Here is a 25933-nt window from a genome sequence, read left to right as displayed (position 1 = left end):
CCTCTACTGATCTGTAATGTTCCAGAGGTGTTGTAATGTAATAGTTTCTCAAAGAAGTGTATGCCTGTCTGTTGGTCCACTTAGGAGTCTTGATCGTGGTTGTGTCATGGTTTGGTGTAGTGGTTAAGTGTGCGGAGTCTAATCTGGGAGAACCGGGTTTGGTTCCCCACTCCTCCACTTGCACCTGCTGATGTGACCTTGGGTCAGTCACAAGCTCTGGCACAGCCGTTCTTGAAAAAGAGCAGTTTCTGTCAGAATTCTCTCAGCCCCACCTACCTCACAGGGTGTCTGTTGTGGGAAGGGGAAGAGAAAGGCGTTTGTAAGCTCCTTGGGTAGTGAAGGGCGGGGTATAAATCCAATCTCTTCTTCTTGTGTGGTGGGCTAGTTGTGGCAAATGGTAGGGAAGCTCAGTATTTCTGTATACAGTTGTAGGGGCTTTATTGCAATGTGGTATGGCCTGATATTATGTTCTTATTCCAGTGTGGGGTGTGGGGGGGCTTTCTAAGCAGTGTGCTAAGAAGGCAACTGTTCCTGGGGTTAGCCCAGCCCAGGGACATTGCTAGGGCGGTTCCCAGGCCTCCCTAAATTTCTGGGGAGCCCATCCCTAAATCCCACATGGGTCCACCTCCATAGATAGTAACCATGCCTGTGATATCACTAGCTCCTCCCTATGATGTCATTGGGTCCCAGTTCTTTTAATGACTTAGCAATGCCTCTGGCCCGGCCCCAGCCCCAGCCCCCCCTGGGAAATTGGAAAGTCTACGCCCTTGCTTCGTAGGAAAAGTGTTCCATCCCATTAATCATTTTAGTTGTACTTTTCTGCATCTTTTCCAATGCTATATCTTTTTTGAGGTATGGTGACAAGAACTGTACAAAGTATTCCAAATGAGGCTGCATCATAGGGGCATTATGATATTGGCTGATTCGTGTTTCAATCCCTTTCTTAATAATCCTCAGCATAGCATTTGCCTTTTTTATTGCCATCACACACTGAGTCGACATCTTCAGTGAATTATCTACCACAACTCCAAGATCTCTCTCCTAGTCAGTTACTGCCAGTTTGGACCCCAACAACGTATATTTATAGTTAGGATTTTTGCTCCAATCTACATTACTTTGCCCTTAACCACACTGATGCCCACTCGCCCAGCCTCCACAGATCCCTCTGGAGCTCCCCACAGTCCTCACTGCCTCGAACAACTTAGTGTCACCTGCAAATTTAGCCACTTCACTGCTGACTCCCAATTCCAAATCATTAATGAAGAACTGAGTACAGACCTAGTACTGAGCTCTGCAGTACCCTACTGTTTACCACCTTCCACTGTGAAAACTGCCCATTCATGCTCACTCTCTGTTTCCTGTTAATTAACCATGTTTTAGTTCACAAGAAGACTTGTCCTCTTATCCCATGACTGTTGAGTTTATTTAAGAGCCGTTGATGAGGAACTTTATCAAAAGCTTTCTGGAAGTCTACGTAAACAACTTACTGAGTCACCCTTGTCTACATGTTTGTTCACTCCCTCAAAAAACTCTAAAAGGTTAGTGAGACAAGAACGTCCCTTACAGAATCCATACTATTTTTCCTCAATAGATTTTGTTCATCAATATGCCTACTAATTCTATCTTTAATAACGTATTCCACCAAATTACCCAATATCAACTTTAGACTGACTGCCTTGTAATTTCCAGGATCATCTCTGGAACCTTGTTTAAAGATGAAGGATACATTAGCTACCTTCTTGTCCATGGGAATGGAGGCAGATTTTAGTGATAGACTGCATATTTTTGTCTGGAGATCCACGAGTTCACATTAGAGTTCTTTCAGAACTCTTAGATGTATGCCATCTGGGCCTGGTGATCTGTCAGTTTTTAATTTGCTCATCAGTCGTAGGACCTCCTCTCTTATCATCTCAATCCAACTCAAGTCTTTCAACACTCCTCCTGAAATCAGCAGTTCTGGAGTAGGCAAGCACCTCCCATATTCCACAGTAAAGACACTTATACCCTGTACTAAAATGCAGCCATTGGCCACCCATACCTTTAAAAGAAAGTGTACCTAAGCAATTTGGCTTTGCATAATTAGTGAAAGGTTAATGAAGTGAGAGCCTTCCTAAATATCTGTGGCAGATCATTCCACAAAACAGGAGCTATTCTGAAAATGCTCTGGGCCAGGCAGCTGCTGGCTTTGTTTAACTTCATGAAGGAACCACCAACAGTGCCTGGCTTGTAGAACAAAGCCACCATAATGGAATATACTGGGGAGAGGCAGTCCTTCTGATATGAGTGTTCTAGTCCATGAAGGGCTTTAAAGATGATAACTAGCCCCTAAGCTGAAAACCAACTGGCAGACAGTGCAGACCTTTCTAAATATGTGTAACATGTCCACCAAGATAGTGTGTCTGTTAAGTGCTGACAAGTTGCTTCTGATTTATGGCAACCCTATGAATTAATGACCTCCAAAATATCCTATATGTTGGCAGAGTACAGATATGCAGTTAAATGGAACACAAGCTGTTTAAAGAATAAACTTGGTTTATTAAGAAGAGAACAAACTTTGTAAGAAAGAGGAGAGAGAAAGAGAAGTCTAACTGTGTAACTAGCTAGGAGGAGGTCAGAAACGAAGAGATCTCGGCAGGAGCAAAACAAACAAACAATTGAGCCAATCAGGAGACAGGAAGGAGACTATTTGAAAAGAGTAGGCAGTCCCTAATCTCACTATGCTAATTAGTTGTCCCTTCTACTGCCCCCTGCAGGATATACTTGTCATCTTCATCTATGCATGATAGACCTTGCAAATTCCAAGACTATCATTAACAGCCTTGATCAGGCCTTGCAAACTGAGGGCCATGGCTCCTTGATTGAGTCAATCCATCTCATGTTGGGTCTTCCTCTTTTCATGCTACCTTCAACTTTTCCTAGCATTACTGTCTTTGCCAGTGAGTCCTGTTTTCCCACGATGTGACCAAAGTACAATAGCCTCAGTTTGGTCATTTTAGCTCAGAGGTGTCAAACTAATTTGTTACGAGGGCCAGATCTAACATAAATGTCTCTTTGTCGGGCTGGGCCCTGTGTGCCATAAAACGTAATGCCAGGTACTGGAGATAGAAACTGTATAAAGGACAGCACCTGGTTAGTGTGTCCTCACTGCAAGGGTGGGAGGGGCATGCAGAGAAAAACCCACAGAGGCGGACTGGAGCAGCAGCAGTGCAGTACTGGGCAGATGCTCCCACAATGCTTGACTGTTGCAGGCGAGGTTGTTCTGCTGCGCAAAAGCCATCATGGAGTGACTCTGCCCACTCCCCCCCAGCACTCTCTCCCTTGCTTGCGGGCTGCATAAGAGTCCTAGATGGGCCGGATCAGGCCCCTGGGCCTTATGTTTGACACCCCTGTTTTAGCTTTTATGGAGAGTTCAGGCTTGATTTGCTCTAGAACCCACTTTGTCTTTCTGGTGGCCTATGGTATCTGTAAAACTGTCCTCCACCACCACATTTTAAATGAGTCAATGTTCGTCCAGTAAGTTTTCTTCATTGTTCAACTTTCACACCCATACATATTAATGGGGAATACCAGAGTATGAATTAGCTTGATCTTGGTTGCCAGTGACACATCCTTACACTTAAAGATCTTTTCTAGCTTGTTCATGGCCATCCTTTCCAGTCTTAATCACCTTCTCATTTCTTGGTTACTGCCTCCCATTTTGTTGATCCAGCCATGGAACAGAAAATCTTGAACAATTTCAGTTTCTTCGTCATCAGCCTTAAAGTTGTGTAATTCTGCAGTAGTCATTACTTTTGTCTTCTTGAGTAGTAATCCTGTTTTGGAGCTTTCTGCTTTAACCTTCATCAGTAGTCATATCAGGTCTTCATTATTGTCTGCCAGTAATGTGGTATCATCTGCACATCTCAAATTGTTAATGTTCCTGTGACGGACAGAAGGCTGTCCTGCCCCTGAATGGAAAAACAGCCACCACTTGAACCTATGGGAGTGCTACTCCAGCATTCAATCACCTTTGAGAACAGGGGTGGAATGTTGGAGGGAAATACAGCAGTTCAGTTCAGTTCAGTTCTGGCTCATGGAGAGAGCAGTGAAACCTCAGATCTGTCTCAGGAAAAGAGCAGACAGAGGAAGGCTAACTCTGCTATCCTTGGTAGTGTGGCAGAGTGGTTTGGCTCTACTTCTGACAGAGAATAGAGTACCCAATTGTTACACCCATCTCCGGCAATGAGCAGACCTTGTGCCATGTAGTCTGACTCTGGGGAAAGGGCACGCTGCTGTGGGTGGACTCCCGTGTATATGTTATGATACAACCTAGTGGCTAATTGGTGAAAGCCTGTTTATACTTGAAAGTATTAAAGAAAATTGAAACTGCTCTCTAAACTAATGTGCCACAGCCAGGTTTCTCTTTTATCTATCTGGAGTCCTGTGCTGCTAATATGTTCATGGAAACCAATCTGTAAATAAACAAATCTTCTCTGTGGTTAATATACAGTTCCTGCCTCAGTGACCTCCATATTCTACTGGTAGAACATAAAACTTACTTCACAGCAGTGAACACAAAGCCTATATACTTGCTACCTTTAGAACGCCTGGTCACTGAGGGGAAGGGTTATAGTTTAAATTAAACCTGGTTCCCCCCAAATCATAAGAGGCTATGTGGGTCCCCTCAGTTGATAGAAACTGACTGTTACAGTTCCTTCCACCAGTTTCCACTCTACCTTCATTTAAATCTAATCCAATTTCCTTATGATATATTCTGTATATAGACTGAACAGATAGAGAGATAAAATATATCCTTGTCTGACACTTTGCCAATTGGAAACCATTCTGTTTCTCCATATTCTGTACTAACAGTAGACTCTTGTCCAAAACAATTAGATGCTGTTGCATACCCATTTCTTTTAAAACCAACCATAGCTTTTCATGATCCACACAGTCAAAAACTATGAAACACAAGCTGATTTTCTTCTGTAATTCTCTTGTGTGCTCTAGTAACCCATGTAAATTTGCAACATGGTTTCTAGTGCCTCTTCCTTTTTAAAATCCAGCTTGAACCTCTGACATTTCTCGCTCCATGTATGGTAACAGTCTTTGTTTCAAGATTTTCAGCATCACTTTACTTGCATGAGAAATTAATCCGATGTTCCAATAGTTGCTGCAGTCTTTGATGCCTCCTTTTTTGGGAACTGGAATGTAGCTTGAGTGCTTCTAGTCCATGGGCCACTGTTTCGTTTTCCATATTTATCGCTGATTAACTCCAACAAATAACCAGGCTGCCGCATTTTGCACTAGCTGAAATTTCTGAATAGTCTTCAGCAGCAGTCACAAGTACATTGAGACTTGAAAATCGACTACATTGCTGTAGTCGATTCTCAAGGCTACTGTGGTATGGATCTAGGTGATGAAGTCAGTTGAGTCAAAAGGGGAGGGGGCACTTTCAAAACCAGATTTATTTTTCTGATAAATTCACCAGCTTCTCTAACAAGAGAACAAAACTCCCAAACTTCTTTGAGTCAGCCAAGGCCAATTGTTCTCCATCTAATATAGGAAGTAAATACCCCCTGGGGATCTCACTCTTCGCAATCAACATCACCTCCATCTTATCTGGATTCAGATTCATCTTCCTCAGACACCAAGTTAGAATGGAGATTACAGCCTTCAGTGGGTTAGATAAACAAAAATATACAGCTCATTGCCATCTTGATGACACCCAGCCCCAATAGCAATCCATCAAATAAAAGTTAATTTACTTTGCCATTCCAGTAGAATGGAGTCAAGGGATAGCTGGCTGTTTCTGTCTTCCTCTCTGCACTGATATAAACCAGAATGGAGGAAAAATCCCCAGCTAACCTATTTGAAAACAACTTTCAAATCACTGGTGGAAGTGTCCCTATTTAATTCAAGCATTTTGACTGCAAACTAGATTGTTACTTTCAAGTTTGTTCACTGAGCTGCACAATAATGTGCACAAACACTTGCTTTCCTTCTGTCTTTATACTGATTACTACTAAGTATTATTTGAACAGCAATTTCCCCTTTCATTCACTGGGCCAAGTATAAACCAACGAAAAATTACTTAACGGAAATATAATACACTAGACCTCATAATACAGACTGAAGAAGGCCTATTTTATGAGTACAACTTTTTCTAGTGCTGTGGGAGGAAAACAAGTGGGACGACAAGGAAAGGAACACTAGACATTGCTGCTATTGTAACCCTAGATGTACTCAAGCATATCGTTGCCTTGAAAAATGAAAAGATGTTTCTCTTCATGAGACCTGCTACTCATCTTCTGACACACACTATGTTTGACTGAATACTATTTGTAACTCATTGGTGGGCAGAAGCATTATAGAACAGTTACATCATATGAAAATATGAAGCTGCCTTATACCAGTCGTCTTCAGCCTATGGATTATGAACCTCCAATTGGGTTGCAAACTCTTCTAGAAGCACCTTTTTCTTTTCCTGTTAGTGCCCATGCATAGAGAGACAAGGTACTTCTGTATACCTGTTGAGAGGAGCAGCAGGGCGGTAAAATGAGATCACTCAATGGTAGTGAGGTTTATTCCTCACAGTGAAACACTTCCCAGGGTTCAGCTTGTTTCCAGTTGTCAGGTCTCTAGGTCTGCTGCCCATGGTCCTCTCCCTTGAACCAGTTGAGTTATAACTCTGGCTGCCCCTCTTCCTGACGTGTGACTCTGGTAACTCATGACTTGTAACTCAATGTGTCCTGGTTCTATATCGTCAGACCATTGGTCCTGCCATCTCAGTTACTGTTGTGATGGACAAGAGCCTCGGCCAGTCATTTTCAAATGGTGGACTGCAATGATGGGGAAAAACCAAAGGAGTTTGGCAGCTTGGCAGCTGAATTATGGTGGGAGGTTAGGAGGTCTGTTGATTGGGCAGGGAGTCCAGTAGGGACTTTAGGTATTCTGAAGATAGGTAAGGTTTGGGTGCTGTACCTGTCAAAAACAGTTAAAAGTTTAAAGCCTTTCTGTTCCATGTTGTAAGTTGGAACCAGTCAAACAAGAAACCCGCTTTGTAACTGTTTTGCTTCCTCAGGCCCTAGCTTTCCAGTAATTTTGTTACTTTAATACTGAGAGGGCTGGAGAATAGGAAAACCATGACCTTCCCCAAATCATCAATACTCCACCTAATTCACAAAATAAAAACCTCTCTCTTCCCCAGTACTTACCGGTGGACATTGTGCAAGTTTATCTGCTGCAACCAGCTGAACATTTAAGTGTTTGCTTTGTGACTTTCCTCTTGATTTGATCAGTCGCTGCAATACCTAAAAGAGGATAACAGGACCACAATGGCAAAGTCACTTCTAAACCGCACAGCAACCTAAATACAAGGGGTTGGATCTGATGAATCCATTTTGCTAACAGTGAAAACGTCCTCCAGTGTAAGGGCTCTTATCTCCAGAAGAACATGCCCCTTCTGCCACAGGAAGATTCCATACAATGGAGGAAAGCTGGATCGTTAATGGAACAGATTCACAGGATCCGACCACTGCCAGCAAGTAAATATTCAAAGCATACCCATGCTTCACATATCAAACCAAAACCAGTTCTTGAACATCACTCAGTGGGAGGTTACTTATCATGGTCTGGGGTGGCTTATTTGTACACCAGCTATCCATATCTATCCAGTAGATGTCCGCGCCTTAGTAACAATTCCTAATTTTGCAGTTGAATCTGTGCTTATGAGAGGTCAGGACAATCACTTCAGGACCAGTACCTGACAACTCTTATGGGGACTAAAAACTGATGTCTCTGCAATAGCAGAAACCAGGATGGAATTGTGCCCACATTTACTGCTACACAGTACAGTGGGAAAAAGTACTGCCCATCTGACATAATCTGTGAGCATTCAGGGCAGACAGCGAGTGGAGGAAGAGAGGACATGATGGAGGAGGAGGACAGGGTAGGCAAAGGTTCTATCTGGTTCCATAAGGTCAGTAGCCTGGGTGTGGCTAAGAGGCATAAGTGTTATGGAACAAGCCAAAGGACTCTGGATCTAAGGGCCAAAGCCTACAGCACTGCTGGACCGTGCCAGTGTATTGCAGCCCATGCCAGGATGGTCAGAGTGCATTTTGTTTCTTTTCTGTTCATTTTTTAACACGGTATTTCACTGGTTTAAATTGTACATTTTTGTGGGGAGGGGTCAGCCACTTTAGGGAGAAAAGCAAGACAACAAATGCCCTACTTAAACAAATGAGACAAACAAACAAGTTACAATATGATGGTGTAAGGAGTAGTTTTTGAGATGGGGAAGATAAGAGAGGATGGAGACAGAAACGATTCTAGGACAATGGCAGAAGGTTCAGAGAAAGGAGTAAAAATATACATGTGGTAAGGTGAAAGAGGAAGATGGGGTCCAGGATGAAAAAGCTTTAATGTGAGGACTTGAAACATAAAGCTGATAGTAAAAGCAAAAATATTCCATCTTGGGTGGCTTTAATGTTAGTATTCAGCCTTCCCGTGACTTCTGTATTTTCATAGTAAGCCACCACCCCCTTTTCTCCCACTATCACCCCTTTTGTTTCCACCTGTATTTTTCAAGGTTCTTCCTGGCCAACTATGAGCTTCCTCTGGCTCAAATTATTATTTTTTTTCTCCTCAGGAGTTCATCTGATCAGCTACCTGATTTACAACCCAAACCAAGTCACGATGTGGGTTTTCCAGAACTGTCACAGAGCTTCTGGTTCCTGCTAAAAGATGGATGACATTTGCACAACTTCTGCATGTTGCTTTCTTTTTGCCAGCATGTTTAAACTGGCAGAGAATTTGGACCAAGTAATATACTTCACATGCAACTGGGTTATTTTCTGATTTGAAATAACATATTTTATTTTATTTTATTTATTTATATTTATACATTCGTTTTCTCAACCACCCTCCCCCATACTTGGGGCTCAGGGCAGTGTCATAATCAGATGTAAATAAGTTAAAAACAGTTAAAAACAAATACAGTAACCACTCCAGATGGCGTCTATAGCCAAATTATCCTTACTGCAAGGGGGTGTTCATGGGAAGGAGGCCAGGCTAATTGAAGACCACTGCTGTCCTCAACCACAGGCCAGGCGGAACACCGCTTATCTTGCAGGCCCAGCAGAACGGAACTAGGTCCCTCAGGGCACAGATGTCATTTGGCAGAGAGTTCCACCAGGTTGGGCTGAAAAATCCACGGCTCTGGCTGAGGACAGCTGGATATTTTTCAGGCCAGGGATCTCCAGGGACTCATTTATTTATTTATTATTTGGCACATTTTTATCCTATCCTTTCTCCAAGGTGGTGTACTTGGTGCTTCTCTCTTACATTTTATCGTCACAAAAACCCTGCAAGGTGGATTAAGGCTAAGAAACCAGTCACTGGTCCAATGCTGCCTGGTAAATTTTATGGCAAGTGGGATTTGAAACAGGGTGTTACTGGCAATGCACCCTCTAAGCTGTGGAGTCTTGTGAGCAAAAATTCTACTTTGTGAGCTACTGGCATTAAAGTTGTGAGCGAGCCATTTGGCTACTGCATACATTAGTTTGCTGTGGAGCCATCCTTCCTGAGCTAAGACAAAAATGTGTGAGCCGGAGGCTAAAAAACTGTGAGCTAGCTCACACTGACTCTGCTTAGAGGGAACACTGGTTACTGGTCCTAGTCAAACACTCTAACCACTACTGTGCACTAGCTCAGCTGCCCTGAGCCCATCGGGGAGGGCGGGGTATAAATGTGAAAAATAAATAAATAAATTATCATCAACAAAATATGATAATATGTAAAGGTCACACACTGCCTCCTGTCGTGGAATCAGGGCCTGGATTGAGCTTCAGTATTCTGTTAAACTTATGTTACTTTAATTTCTATAGTAAAGTATAGTTGAATCTTTGGTTCTGTTTCCCAGGAGGCTTCAGGACTCTGCTGGTGCTGTGGCCCTCCTGGTACCAATAACCCTGCACATGACTTTTGCCTTTAGGAATGTTTATACACTATCAAATTCTAAATAGATAGGGTATCTGTAACTAGCTTCCTTGACTCTTCGAGTTACCCTAGCTTTCCCTGACTTTCCTGGCCCCAGAGACAGAAAGGGCTGAGCTTTGTTGTGTATATCAGGTATACGTCAGATACTTAGCAACAGACTTGACTGACAGCTACATTAGCTCCTATGGATGGGAAAAGGTATTTAATGTCTGAATTTAGTGTTGTTCGTGGTTGTTCTGGGCAACTGCCCTCCTTATTCTTAACAGAACAACCAGGATATATCCTCTATAGAACTACAGTGCACTCTATTTAGGCATTTGATTAATTCTGTATGCTGCATACCAGATTCTTATATGTTTTAAAGGGTTTTACATTTGGGTTTGAAGTTAAAAAAATAAGAGGTGTTTTGAAACCTCTCTCTCTCTCTCTCTCTCTCTCTCTCTCTCTCTCTCTCTCTCTGCAATTGGGAAGCCAGTTTCACTCCCTCCCCAATGAACACTGTGGGGATGAGAGTTAATGAAAACGTTCCTGCACTCCTTATTTCCCCAACACCTTCAGTCCAGAATACCACTGAGACTGGCCTCATTGTAGTTTCTACTGTGGGACAGGATGCTAGAGCTAAAGCAAAGGACAATATTTCAAGGAGATCAGCAAATTTCTTATCCTTAGGTCATGGGTACATTGAACAGGATTCAGAGTCAATCTACACTTTGACTTGGGTGCCACATAGTTTTCTTCAAGGTCAAAGAGGGATTTCACCAAAAAACCCCATATGGAAGACCTCTGATTCTCCCCCAACCTATTCCTGGGGTTCCCTGGCCCCCAGAAACACCATTTTAGGAGAATTTTGAGCTGCCATAGGAGGGGGAATCACTGAATATCAGCTATTCTCCTTGCACTTGTGAAAATCCATAAGGGATCTAACCCTTTACGTGCAGGTGCATTTAACATCTCTATAGCCCTTTTCAAAAACAGCAGATGATGCTTGGGGGGGGGGGGTTACAGCTGGGATCAGAGAAGCAGCAGAAGACATGGTGTCCAATCCTTTCCCTGCCTACCCATTTTTCTGTTCCAAATCGCCAGGCAGCATTTCTTCCCATAAAGTTCCAAACGTGTTTTGCCCAAATGTGGGGGAGGAGCTTGGGGGGGGGGCAATCTGGAGCAGAGAAACAGCCAACAGGGAAAAGGGGAATTGGTCAAGTACCTTCTCCCCCTGATAATGGGCTGATACCATTCACCCCCATCCAGCCCCAGAAGTCATTCTTCATGCTTTAAAAAGACCCCTGTTATAGTTAACACGTATCTCCATGTAACATTGATAATGGCCTTTGGTATCAAGAATTCTACTATTAGTAACCTGTATTTGGTATTAGACCTCTCCCTCACATAACAATCTACATTGTTCCTCTCTCTGGGAGTAATTTACCCTCATTTCAAGGGCCAAAGATCAAGACATAGGCAATTTGCTTATCAATACCATTCTTAAATGACTAAGGCTGCAATCCCAAGGACACTTATCTGGGAGTAAGTCCCATTGAATAACACGGGACTTCCTTCTGAGCAGAGCATCTTAGGATGGCTACCTAAACTTTTATAAAATCTTCAGCCTTGCCTCAGGTGTGGTCAGGTAGTGCATATGTATCTACAAAGATACAGCTGGCTGTACAATTTCAGATATTACAAATAACCATCTTTACTAGTTGCTGTAGATTTTCCAGGTTGTGTAGCTGTGGTCTTGGCATTGTAGAACCTAACATTTCACCAGTAACTGTGACTGGCATCCTCAGAGGTATAACACAGAAAGATGGAGTCAACCTGAAAAATCAGCAGTGGCTGAACATAGCCTAACTCAAACAGGACATGTATTTTGTTCCAAGACACTGAAAGGCTGAACAACACTTCCAATTACCATGTTAGAATTACCATTGAAATTCATAAACATAAATACAATTTCAACAGGAAAGAAGAGAGTTTAAAAATAAATAGGGCATGGTTTCCTGTCCTGAAAAACACAAAAGGCTCTACATCTGACAATAGCACTACAGATAAGATTAGAATTTCAACAGCCAATCCACATACAAAAGAACCTCCTCAGGAAACAGGAAACCTCCTCAGGAAACAATCCATATACAAAAGAACCTCCTCAGGAAAGCTCCTCCATTAGCATGTTCATAGCTTGGGGAACTCGTACAAGATAATGACTTAGCCCTACCCCACCTTCCTGAGTAGATATAAATTACCTGCCTACCATTTTCTTCTCACCTTGACACAGAGAGTACTCCATCTTTCTATGTTATACCTCTGAGGATGCCAGTCACGGTTACTGGCAAAACGTCAGGTTCTACAATGTCAAGACCACGGCCACACAACCCGGAAAATCTACAGCAGCTAGTGAACTCTGGCCATGAAAGCCTTTGACAACATATTAACCGTCTTTAGTTTCAAAGCATATTTTGGGTTAAGGGTGTTATTTAAACACATGGGATCTTAATGACTTCATTATATGCTTCTTACCTGATGCTTATAATTAGAACTAGTTTTGTCAGAATTAGGAGTACTGTAGTGTTTCTCAACAAACAACGGAAGAAAATTATAGTATAAAGAGTTTTACTCTGGGAACTTTAAGGTGACACAATAGGAAAAAGCATCCCCAGCTATTGCAAAGACTTGCCGGTCTTCCACCTTGATTACTATTCCTTTTGTTTCAACAGAAAAGGTTACTTGGCACAATGATTAACACCACAGGAATGTTTGGTAACATCTAGGTAGCTAAGTGCCACTGAATATGCCAAATGCATATTAAGATACTAAATGCTTCTAAGAAGACAGGTTCTGCTTGAAAATGTAACTATTTCCCTTTTTAATAACTAAATGACGCCAAGAAGCCAAGATGATGGACAGCCTAAGGCTTCCTGCTAAGCTCATGGCTGAGCTGACACTCTGGAACAAGTTCATCTCAAAAGTCCTCAACTGCCAGAGTGGAGAAACACCAAGAGCTGGTCAACATGCTCATTTGATATAAAGGGTTGCAAATTATCATATGCCTGCAAATCATCAGGCACTTCCCCCATGACGTGGAGCACATCCCGCCCAATAAAGGACAGTCAGGTAACCATGGAAGGGATGCAAATGAGGAGAAGTAGAACCTGCAGAGAGGTGGCAAAATAACGGTGGCACAGGGCAGCAGCTATTTGTGCTAGCATATGGATTTTTATTTATTTGACTCTTCCCTTGAAGCACTCCACGGACCAACAAGCCAAGATTATTTACTTGAGGCACTCCGCAGGCCAACAAAATCCCACAGCACCGTATTCTGCAGCCTACCCTACAGAAACAACCAGTGCCCATACAAAAACAGTGCCTCCAAAGATCATTCTGCTCAGGCAGTCAAGAAGGATACCATAGTTAGTGGTACTGAACACCATCACTAGGCTGAGGAGAACAGACAGAGACGCACTGCGTAACGATTAGCAGGCACAGGTCATCAGTCAGGGCCTCCAAGACTTATTTTCTGTACCATATTCTAGTTGGAGCTCAGATTGATTGTTGGTTGCTTATCATTCACATTGGCTCACATGCATGGAGAATCTCTTTATCAGCAGCCATTAAGAATGGGTGACACTGGTAAGCGGCTTACAAATATTATGGTTCTTGCCTGGAGCCAGAAATATTATCTGTTGGCATCTATGTATGCCATGACATTTGGTCGTTATCTGGAATGTTTGCTAGGACCACTTATCCTAGTAAAGGCAGAATTAAGAGGGGGGGGGAGAGATAAAACCAAGACATTTCTTACACCTGATAGTCAAAGACTTGTCATTGCTACAGGTTACAGTTTTGCAAAGCCAGTGGCACCCCAAGGTTGGTTGGGGGGAGGGGGATCTGATTTTAAAAATAGGGGATAAAAGAAAACCCTGAACGGTAAAAGCAACATTTGCACATGCACAGACATTGCATAATAATTCAAAGACTTTGGGCAGCTGTAGCAACCCAAAATGATTCATGAAAACATGGTGGCAATGGCCATCTGGAGCAGATGAGGAAAAGAAACCTGAGTCAGCTCTGGCTCATATCCCCCTTGCTGCATTTTTTTTTTGTGCCTCTGCGCTTGCTGCAGCAGTGGGAATGAAGAAATTAGTGGGAAGGCATGAGAGAGGAGGGAAGACCAATTATGAGAGCAGGTGTAGAGGAGCAAAAGTGACTGGGTGATGGGGAAGGAAGGAAGAACAAGGGAATGGCAGAGATGGGGATGGAGGAAAGCAGAACCAGAGCCAGAGGAGGAACTGGGGAGAGGGAATGGGATTTTCTCTCCCCCATGAGTCCTTTGGTGTAGTGGTTAAGTGTGTGGACTCTAATCTGGGAGAACCGGGTTTGATTCCCCACTCCTCCACTTGCACCTGCTGATGTGACCTTGGGTCAGTCGCAAGCTCTGGCACAGCTGTCCTTGAAAAAGAGCCGTTTGTGTCAGAGTTCTCTCAGCCCCACCCACCCCACAGGGTGTCTGTTGTGGGGAGGGGAAGGGAAAGGAGTTTGAGACACCTTTTGGGTAGTGAAGGGCGGGGTATAAATCCAATCTCTCCTCTTCTTCTTCTTCTCTTGTGGACCAAAAAGAGAAAAGGCCAAAGGAAACAGAGGGCTCCCTAAGAATTACCAGGCAACAAAGACAAGGCATGACACACACATAGTTGTCATCAGCCAAAGGTGACGTGGAGTTTACACTTCATCTGGATGGGTAGGACTTTCTCACATACTGATAATTATAGCTGTGCTGTCATTGCACAAGTTCAGGCAGAGTAGAAAGGCAATAGGGCTATCTCGGAGGAAAATCCTAAGATACTCCTTTGTGCACTTGATCAGCACTATTCTCACAACATGGCACCATTTTAATTGAAAAGGAAAATGACATTAAAGTGAGAATTTGCTCTTTTGAGAGGAAAACAAAACATTCAGCATGAAAGATAACAATATTTTAAATACAAATTATAAATGTACCACACAAATGAATATTACCTTTGGAGATGACACTTTAACATGAACAATAATTGGAGCTAAGGATGTCTTAATAAGTTGTGCTGGGTGATTGATTGTATCTGCATCTAGAACAACCAGTTGTAAGGACCGTGCCAATTCAAAAATTCGTTCTATCTCACTCTGAACTTCCGCTGCAAAATGAAAATGAGGACATCAGAATCGCCATCAAGCAAGTACAAATAACTACATTGCCACCTAACAAATCTTCCACAAATGCATCATAAATTTCCCTTTTGTCTTCCAACTTCTCATTCTTGTAATCATTATACACTATATACTTATATCAAATGTATGCTAATACTAGGGACTTGACCACAATGACACAATGAAAAGAAATGTGCTTTACAGGAAGGACTGGCGGGTAAGTCCACAGGCTAGGCAGTGGAGGATCAGGCCTACGGGCCAATTCAAGTCCTCCCATCCCTCGCAAGATGATCCAAGATACTGGATCCCAACGATCAGATGTGCACCTGGAGTTCTGTGCTCAGAATTTCCCAGGTGTGTGAAGGGCCACAGTATGTTGGGAAAGAGGCTTAAGTCTCTCTGCATCTTTGTCCCAACCTGAAATATCCACAGGGAACTGCTATTTGCTTCACTGAGGAAATTGACACACACTTATGGCTACATGCCAGTTCCCCCAATGGGGCAAATAGTGGTTCCCCATGGCTGTTTCAAGTTTGGAAAATGTACAGGGGGGAAGGCTTAAGTCTTTTCTCCTGAGGCACTGCAGTACTGATCCAAATTGGGTCCACATATACCTGGGAATTAAGTTTCAAGAATTAAACTCCCTGACCATGTGTGTCATTCAGCCATGTGTGGGACACGAGGACTTTATCATGTGTGAATTAGCCCTCACCTCGCCCTGTTCAATAATCTGACTCTGCCAAACACTTCCAACAAAGAGCTCTATGCAACCCTCCTTTGTCATTGTTTCGTGCCAACCTATTCCTGATCTCAGGCAACACAAAACTGCACGGACAGGGATGCAGGGATTCATCTGAAAAGCACCCCCCTTTTTGCACAATATACCATCTTGCAGAGGTCCTCACACAATTCACAGTGAGGAGTTATCTCATTGGTGAACAAAAAAAATACAAAGTAAGATGAAGTACAGGCAGATTTACATGCAAGGAAGACCTGAAAGGGGAAGCAAAGGTATAAAAACGTTTTGATCTTGGGTCAAGGAACTAGCATCTTTTTGGTCTGAAATGTGGCACATTCCCCCCCCCCCCAAAAAAAAACCCCCTGTGCATCAAGTGCTAGAATGTGATGCACTGACATCTTACCTAAACTGGATCTGGTGTTCGATCTCTCAATTATTGCTCTCTTGCTTGGATTATTAAGAACAGACCTCTTCGCAAGAGAAATGTCAGCTGTCACTCTAGTTATTGATATCCTACAAAGAAAACACAGGACAGAACAACATTCTACATTCAGAGGGAAGTGTATCTATCAGACACTGTTTTCAGCTGTTTATCAACAAGTTGAAGCAATTACTGAAGGAAACTCACATTGTGAGCAATGACAACTGGCCTCCATTACAGGAAGCCTTTACAAAAACAGAAAATCACAATATCAAAAATCAAAATGACATAACTCTATGGTGCAGCCTCATTTGGAATACTGTGTTCTGGTCACCATATCTCAAAAAGGACATTGCAGACCTGGAAAAAGTACTGAGGAGGGCAACCAAGAGGATTAGGGGGTTGAAGCACCTTCCCTATGAGGAAAGGCTGAAGAGTCTGGGACTTTAGAAAAGAGACAATTTAGGGAGAACATGATAGAAGTTTATAAAACTAGGCATTGGGTGGAGACAGTTGACAAAGAAAACTTTTTCCCCCTCTCCCAAAATACTAGAACCCAAGGGCATCCAATGAAGCTAATGGGCAGTAGGTTCAGGACAGACAAAAGGAAATACTACTTTACCCAGAAAGTGATTAAAATGTGGAATTTGCTGCCAAAGAATGTAGTGGTGGCCACAGGAAAAAACAGCTTTAAAAGGGGATTAGATACTCATGCAGGATAATTCTCTGAATCCCAGAGCCAGGAGACAACATCATGCCCATGCCTCGGCCTCTATGTCCTGTTGTTGGCCATCCAGAGGAATTGGTTGGCCATTGTGTGAGACAGGATGGTGGACTAGATGGAATACCGGTCTGATCCAGCAGGGCTCTTATGTATTATGTTCTTAACATAATTTTAAAATTGCTAGGTATATATATGCCTCTCACATGCATGGCAGCACATCCTTCCATGGAAATAAAGCAACACAATATGTTGAATTTTTAAAAAAGTATCTGACATCATAGCAGCAATTATGTCGAGTGCTTTACTTACACATGCAAATCAAGAAGCTGAAATTCTCAATTATCCAAGTGAGAGTTCAAGTTAGATCTCTCACTATATAAAGGTAATACAAAAATGGGAGGTGCCTTTTTATTCAATAGTTCTATCTGTATATGACTGAGATGATCACATTGGGAGCGATATCCATGATGCTTCCACACTAGCTATTTGATCTGGAACACATTTTTTCACTCACTTTTGATGAAGAACTTAGATACCACCCTCTGTTGCATTGCAATTATCCTGTCCAACATCCGCAATCCGAGATCCTCGTAAACGAAGATGCCAGGAACTGAATCAGGATTGCACATAAACCACATACTCTACAACTGTCATCCCTGCTGCCCAATTAATACACGGGGCAAGGTCTGCCCTGTAACCCTAAAGAGGAGATCTTAGTGATTGTGGGGCCCTGGACAAAAGTACAGGAAGGAGCCACAGAATCACTGCTATCCCCCCCACCAGAGACCCCTTGCCAGGGCCAAACAAGGGGAAGCCCTAACCCCATGAGGCCAGTGAGAGCCACCAGCTGAAAGCCAGTTGCCCATGCCGTGGACAGAGTGGGCCAAGTGGCCACTGCTGAGCTGGCAACCCAAGTCCCGGGCAGGGAAGGTACAAGTGACTGTCCCTGTAAGCGGGCAACCTGAGCCCTGGTTGGGACAAGTGAGAGTGGCAATCGTGGGAGCCTGTTTTTCTTCTTTTCTGCCCTCTGTTGGGTGGATGGGGCTAAGGCTGGTGTTGCCTGTTGGCTAGAACCACTCCTGAACTATGGCACTGTTGAAATGACATGTCCTGGTTTGGATTTTTAAAAGAACTGTTCAGAAGCTTGTACCCTTCCCTGGTACTGGTCTGAACAACACTGTCCTATTATCCATGACAACCAGAGTCAGGGTTTGTTTTTCCTTTTCAAATGTTTTTATGTTGAACTTGTATTACTGGACATGTGCAACCGCTCGCCATTCTTACCTGCACATCCCTACAGTAACATTTTTAGTGGATCTAAATACCAGATTTCTGTTGATTCTTGTTACCCCTGGCTCTTTTCCATTGGTAAAGTGCATCCAATTTATGCTCCTTGTATCGGCTGGACCATGAGATTTCTATTTTTTCTTTTCCAATAACAATATGTGCCTCTTTGAGCAGTGGGGCCTCATCGCTTCCAAGTTAGATTAACGCAATATATTCTAAGTGGACTGAAGACAGTTCAGAAACTGCAGTTAGCACAAAATGCAGCAGGTACACATTATATCTTCCCCCAGGGCTTAAAGAACATAACTGGCTGCCAATTTGTGTCCAGGTTCAACTCAACATGCTGGCTCTTGCTTTTAAAGTCTGGGACAGGGGTATCTAAAAGACCACCTATTCCCATAGGAGGCTGTCTGAAAGCTATGTCCTGCACTGCAGGCCCTGTTACACACATCTCCCCCTTCAAAGATAAGGACAGGCTATTAAAGACAGAGTCTTGGTTTTGGCTTCCTGCCTGTGGCACTAGATTATCTTGTTTGCCCAGGAATTTACAGATTACTTGATTGTGGCTCTTGCTGTTTCTTGTTACTGCTAGCTCTGACATCTTTTAAAACTTTTATACACCTTTCAACCCCCAAATACATTTTGTGGCTACCTTTTTTATAAATTGCTCTTTTAAACTTAGTTTTAGTTATTTTATTATTGATTTATCCAATTTATACCCCGCCCTCCCCGCCGAGGCAGGCTCAGGGTGGCTTACATGAAAGTAAATACATAAGTAACTATTAAATTACCATTTTATTTTAATGTTGCTACTTACTAATTGACTCTGGTAGTGTTTTTCCTAGTGTATTTTACAGTATTATTTATATATTGATTCTGTTTAAAGATGAACCATTTACTGATTATCTGCTTCAGCGCTATGAACTACCTCAGAATGTTTTTGCAAGTTGCAATACATACATAGGCTTGGATCCCATCTAGGTTTTTGTGGATGCAAGGAATGTGATTTTTGCTCAGTCCCCCCACAAGAGAGGTCTCCACTTCCTCCAAAGCTATATCTGGGGGGTCTCTCATCCTCCCAAAGCAGAATTTCAGGGGGTCTTTTGTGTTGTCAAAAGAGGAGGGGATCAGCAAATATTACCCCCCCCCATACTTATACTTGCAGAAATCTAGGCAGGATCTGAACTATAGGTTATATTTATTTATTTAAGCCAATGTTCCCCTGCCCTATGATACTAATCAAACTCTATGTTATACAGAATTTAAATGGAATCCCACTAGTCTTCACATAGGAAAATATGTGGATGTGGACCAAAGAATCAGGGCCATCAACCTGGCAGAAGGCCTACTATCATGGACCAGAGTATAGACTTCTCATCAAACACAGAGTTGGAGAACCAGGCCCGTAGCCAGGATTTTGTGGCTTGTGAGGCAAAATTTTTTTCTGGTGGGGCTGAAGTTCTCAGTGCAGAAAGAAAAGCCATTTAGCCAATAGAAAGCTGTTACCAGGGTAGATCTCTAAATTGCAAGCTATCGGCCACTTTAGATGACAGTTCTCAGCTGCTGCAAGTTAATCACTTCTGCCAGCCTAAGCAACAATTCTGATAACAAGCTGGCAGGTAGGGTAGATGATGACTTCTATAGTCAAGAAAGCTAACACTTAGGCAGAAAAACTCTCTTAAAAGAGACCAGTTTCTTGACACAGTTAGAAGGGATCCCAGAGGTCACCTACTCCATCCTCCTTGCTCATGCGGGAATTAGTCAACTACAGCACCGCATTCTGCGTAAAGGAGTGCATGCCTTTAAAAAAATGCTTTAAAATGATTGAAAAAAGCATTTACAGGAGACATTCTTGAGAGGCTATGCCTTTAAGAAAGGGGGAGGAGCCCCTAAAAGCCCCATCATAGCTACAGGCCTGCAGAGAACTCAGCTGAGGTAGCATCTGAACATCTGACACTACTGAAAAAGGAGGCCTGAGTCAGCTCTTTTACCCTTCGAAACAGCCCTCCCTTCTGACTCAGCCTTGGACCCTAAACCTTCTACCTCAGAGCCTACTAGGGCTGCCAAGTGGGGGAGGGTAAACCCCCGCTTTGGAGGCCCGATTTCCGCCACCGCAGAATCGGGCCCCGGGGGGAACTCCGCCCCCCGAAGCGCAGTGTGGCTGCGTCACCAGAGGTGACACAATCACATAGAGCACGTTGGGGGCGTGGCCCCGATCAGCAGAGGGAAAACTCTATGGTTTTCCCTCTACCGATCGGGGCCACGCCCCCAACGTGCTCTACGTCGTGCGTCACTTCCTGTGACATGCAGGCGACGCATGCGCACGTCCCGCAGCGACTCGTGGAGCCCAGGGACAGTCCCCCGCCGGTGAGTATAAACGACTTGGCAACCCTAGAGCCTACTGTAGCACGTGAGGTCTCCTCTAATTGAGTCCTCAAGCCTCACAAAGCCCTGAACCACCCCAACCCTGTCAGAGTACTCCCCTCCATAACCAGGCATGGCATCTTTGAGAGCCAGTAGTCCATTCTTGGAAGGACAGGACTTGCACATCCACCTCCTTGCAGCCATACTTAAGGTCTCGGTTCTCCCTCAGCCTTTGCTGGGAAAACGTCTCTGGTACAGTAACGTTAGCTCCAGCTACTTGTCTTAACTCCCAGACCTCAGCCTTGAGCAGGACACCCACTCTGTACAGGAGAAAGGTTAATAAAGACCTGCTTATGATGAACTCTCTCATTTCCGTGCCTAGCTGATGCTTGTCGGTTATGAGGCTCTTCAGTGTCCTCCATGTATGATACAAAAATACCCTTCACAAAAGATTTATTCATAGCAACCCCTGACTTGTCATTGACAGTTGCCATGGTTTCCTATAGGAAAACAATGACATCCAGTTACCACAGTCATATGCTGTACCGAAAGACATCTGACAGCAGCAGAGACAGAACACCTGCTCTGAGCTCCACACTTAAGATGAATGTTTGCTTTGGAAGCTGTGCAACAAGCTGCAAAGAAATAAGATTATTTAGGACTTTGTGAGAAGGAACAGCAAGGGTAACAATGAGAACCAACACCTCTATAGACAGAGAGCTCGAAGAAAGGGCATCTTTCCCTTTAGAAAAGTTTCCTCTTAACACATTTCTACATAAAATGATCACATGTGAAGGGTTTGTTCCTGCCACCTTAGCTGTGAATACAGAAAGACTGGAAGACTTCAAAATATTTATGCAAGCATCTTCGACTGCTGACTTCCAGTTGGGGCCTGGAGATTTCCCAGAACTACAACTGAACAAACTAGAGAGATCAGTTCTCATGGAGAAAATGGCTGCTTTGGAGAGTGGACACTGCGGCATAATGTCCTGCTGAGCTCTGTCCCCAACCCTTGCCATACCCAGGCTCCACCCCCAAATCTCCAGGGATTTCCCAAGCCAGACTTGGCAACCCTATCTATGAGTCTCTTTTCTACTGAGCAAGTGGAAAAGAGCAGAAGTCCAGTAGCATCTTAAAGACTAACAAAATTTGTGGCAGGGTATGAGCTTTCATGAGTCACTACTCACTTTTTCAGATACAGCCAGAATAGGAGTCCATCTGTCCTTATATACTGGAGAATGGAGTGTCAGATGCTGAATGATTAAGGTTGCCAGACTCCATGGTGCGGGCGGAGGTCTCTCACTTTCAGGCACTCGACTCCCCTCCCCATCACCCCTTCTCACTGGAACCCAGAAATCATTGCGACGTGCCTATGAAAACCAAAAGTGATGTAGGCAGGTTCGGAATGTCGGGGGCAACACTCTGGTTTTTGGGTGAAACTCTGTGATTTGAAGTGATTTCTACAATAGACTTTTGCCAAAAAACCAGAGCGCCGTCCTGATGTGCCTATGTCACTTCCTGTTTGCCTATGCATGTTGCAATGTTCCTTCCGACTCCCAGAAAGTCCCTCCCCCCTCCCCTGTGGGCACGACGATCAGACGTGGCAACTCTATAAATGATAATAGTGGGCAAACGACAATACATGGTGAATTACAATAGCAGATGTTATTGGATTAGGTGTGATATGCATGGGGATAGTAGGCCTGAGAAATCAGTATTGATAATGAGACAAGAAACCTAGGTCTTGATTCAGTCCAGGAAGATGCACTGTCTTGAGCTTCATTATCAGTTGCAATTCAGCAGTCTTTCATTCTAATCTCCCTTTCAAATTCCTTTGTAAGAGAACTGCTACTCTTAGATCAGCAACTGAATGTCTTGGAAGGTTAAAATGTCCCCCCACTGGCTTTTGAATGCTGTAGTTTCTAATGTCAGACTTCTGTCCATTAATTCTTTGTTAAAGGGACTGGCCATTTGTCCAATGTAGAGGGTGGAAGGGCATTGTTGACACATGATGGCATAAATCACATTAGCAGATGAGCAAGAGTATGAACCTGAGATCCTATGGCTGATGTTGCTGGCCCAGTGATGGTGTTGCTAGAATCTATACAGGAGCAAAGTTGGTATCTTGGTTTGTTGCAGGCCTTGGTACCAGAGTCCGTGTTACTGTTAAGTAGTTTTTCATTGCAGGTGAGAAGCTGTTTTAGGTTAGCAGGCTGTCTGTAACCAAGAAAAGGTCAGTCCCCAAGTGCCTGTGTGAGGGAACTGTCACTATCCCACATGGGTTGCAGGTCATTAATAATACATTGATTTGGCTTGAGTGGTGAGTTGTATGTGACCACCAGTGGCGTTCTGTTGTCATTTTCTTTGAGCTTGCCTCGTAGCAAGCTGTCCCTGGGTATCATTCTGCCCTTTCCAATAATCTTTCTTACCATATCAAGAGGACACTGCAGTTGCAAAAATAGCTGCTGTAGCTCCTTCAAGTGAGTATCTCTGTCTGAGGGGTTGCAGCAGATGTGACTATAATGCAGGGCTAAGCTATGCACAATGGATTGTTTGATGTGGCTGGATGCATGCAGATATGTTTGTCGGTTTGTCTGCTGGTTTTCAGTATAATGTGGTACTTATGTGTCCCTCATGTAGCCATACTATGGTGTCCAGGAAGTTTGGAAGAGAGCCAGTTTGGTGTAGTGGTTAAGTGTGCTGACTCTAATCTGGGAGAACCGGGTTTGATTCCCCACTCCTCCACTTGCACCTGGCTGGATGACCTTGGGCAAGCCATAATTCTGGCACAGCTGTTCTTGAAAAAGAGCAGTTTCTGTCAGAGTTCTCTCAGCCCCACCTACCTCACAGGGTGTCTGTTGTGGGGAGGGGAAGGGAAAGGAGTTTGTAAGCCACTCTGAGACTCCTTTGGGTAGTGAAGGGTGGGGTATAAATCCAATCTTCTTCTTCTACTTTATTTCTTGTGTAGAGTAGTTCATAGTTAGGTTGATGGTGGGTGGAAGTTGTTGAAAGCTGGGTGAAATTTTTCAAAAGCTTCTTTGCCATGGGTCCAGACAATGAAGACCAAGGAAGAGTAACAAAGCTTCTTGAAATATTAGCTCTTCTGAATAGTCTGTCAACCAGTCCCAGACACCCTGACTGCGTGTGTGCGAGTAAAGTGTTGTCAAGTCACAACAGGCGTATAGCAACCCCAAAGGGTTTTCAAAGCAAGAGATGAACAGAGGGGGGCTGCCTCTGCACTGCAACCCTGGGCTTCCTTGGTGGTCTCCCATTCGATCCTGCTAGCTCCCGGGATCTGACGAGATCTGGGCCATCTGGGTCAGGGCACTCATATGGAAGTCTGAACTTATAAACTGCTCGAAAGCCAGTCGAATCTGACTCTAGGGGGCGGTGCTCATCTCCGTTTCCAAGCTGAAGAGCCAGCGCAGTCCAAAGACATTTCCGTGGTCATGTGGCCGGCATGACTAAACACCAAGGTACACGGAACGCTGTTACCTTCCCACTGAAGCGGTACCTATTTATCTTCTTGCAATTTCTTGCTTTCGAACTGTTGGCAGGAGCTGGGGCCAGAGACGGGACCTCGCTCCATAGGGTTTCGAAGTGCCAAACTACAGACCTTCCAGTCTGCAGCACAGCAGCTTAACCTCTGAGCCACTGCAGCCCCTTCTGTTAAATGTGAAATTTTTGCCTGAAAGTGCCAGCTGTACCAACAAAGAGTCCATGAAAACAAGAGTGATGCAATCAGATGTTCAGCTGATGCCTTCATGGCTAGGGTAGGAACTCTCAAAAAGCATATCAGGACCTACCATGATTACAAGGAATATCATCAGTAAATCACCAGCCTCTGACACCAGTACAAAGCAGTACAAGAAACCATGGGGATCTTGACATTTCAGCTATAAGTGGAGTCAACAGGTGGAGTCTGTGAAAACCCACAGCTTGTTGAAAACTGTAGAAGTGACACCATGTCCCCAAGGCCAGCTGTCTGAGCAGCAATCACATTCCTTCGTCTTGTATATTTTGAAGACACAGAGATCTCTTCTATTTCTGCAGAAGGTCTTTAATTTGCCACAAATCAGTGCATTCACATTTTAACAGGTATGGCAGTAGGGGCTTTTGGTGTGATACTAGCCATGATGCTTTGTTGATGCAGTGTGTTTCAGTGCAAATATTATGGGATGAAGTGCAGAACCCACAGGGAGGACTTGGTTTTGCTCAAACTGCTATCCCATAACATCACTGGGATTAAAGGCTCAGTGTCAAGAGTGGTCCCCTACTCCTACTGACCTCAAACGGCAGGTGAAAGGCACTTGTTGGAATAGCGGTAAAGAACACGACAAAGCAGTGAGGTAAAAGTAGTAAAGTGGGCCATCAGGCCGCAAATGACTTATGGCAACCCCATCATGGGGTTTTCAAGGCAACAGATGAGCAGAGGTGGTTTGCCATTGCCTTCCTCTTCATAGCAACCCTTCTCTTCCCCAGCGGTCTTCCATCCAAGTACTAAATACGGCTGACCCTGTTCAGCGTCCAAGCGCCAATGAGGCTGCTCCCAAGCAGTTAAGCAATGTGGTAATCCAAATGGAGCCCCCAACCACTCTCTTCACTATTAAATCCTGCTTCTGTTTAAACTTGCGTAGTTTCCTGATTCTCATCCAGCAGTACCAAGCTATTTTCAGATGTTCCCATTACATCACATTTCCTATCACTAGCTGAAGCTGGAGTACCTCAGAGACATAGGAGAGGCTTGTGCTCTAAACGCTGAGAAGTGCTATGGACCAATTTTGTATAGATGTCAAGGCTATACTGGCAGCAACCCTGTTTTGTGAAGCAAAGCAGCACATCTAGCTTGCGTTTCTACTTCAGCTGAAACCTTTCCTGCTTAAACTATAAACCACATTAACATTTTAACATCATGGCTTTGATCACACCTAGAATTTCTGTGGGTACGGGGGGGGGTTGATTTTCATCAATCCCTCCCCCTCCTATGGGAGACTGCTGATCTCCTCCTACAAGCTTTTCCTGGAGGTTCCCTGTCCCCAGAACCAGGGGTCATTTCGTAGAAAAAGAGGTGCAGGAGCTCATTAGCATAACCCATTAGCATATGTCATGCCCCCTGACATAACCGGAAGTGTGTCAGAAGGCACCACTGGACTGTTTTGGAATGCTAGCTATTGGGGGGGGGGGGACACGTGCAAATCTGTCCTCTGTGAGGAGGGAGAGCTTGTACCTGAATAAAACTTGTCTT

The 25933-nt window shown here is 43.9% G+C and overlaps 1 protein-coding gene across 1 annotated transcript in view; it reads right to left on the bottom strand.

Annotated features, from left to right (window-relative positions):
* The window catches only part of CACNB4 (calcium channel, voltage-dependent, beta 4 subunit), a 277854-nt gene that overhangs the window by 21622 nt on the left and 230299 nt on the right, over nt 1–25933 (bottom strand). The window contains exons 10-12 of the mRNA XM_015429029.1: nt 16296–16405; nt 14989–15140; nt 7197–7292 (exon numbers count right to left, since the gene is read on the bottom strand). Of these exons, the coding sequence (XP_015284515.1) occupies nt 7197–7292; nt 14989–15140; nt 16296–16405 (358 nt within the window). The remainder of the gene's footprint in view (nt 1–7196; nt 7293–14988; nt 15141–16295; nt 16406–25933) is intronic.

Source organism: Gekko japonicus, unplaced genomic scaffold (assembly GCF_001447785.1).
Source record: "Gekko japonicus isolate JY-2015 unplaced genomic scaffold, Gekko_japonicus_V1.1 scaffold1508, whole genome shotgun sequence".
NCBI classification, from domain to species: Eukaryota; Metazoa; Chordata; class Lepidosauria; order Squamata; family Gekkonidae; genus Gekko; species Gekko japonicus.
This window is presented reverse-complemented; position numbering and strand designations above follow the sequence as displayed.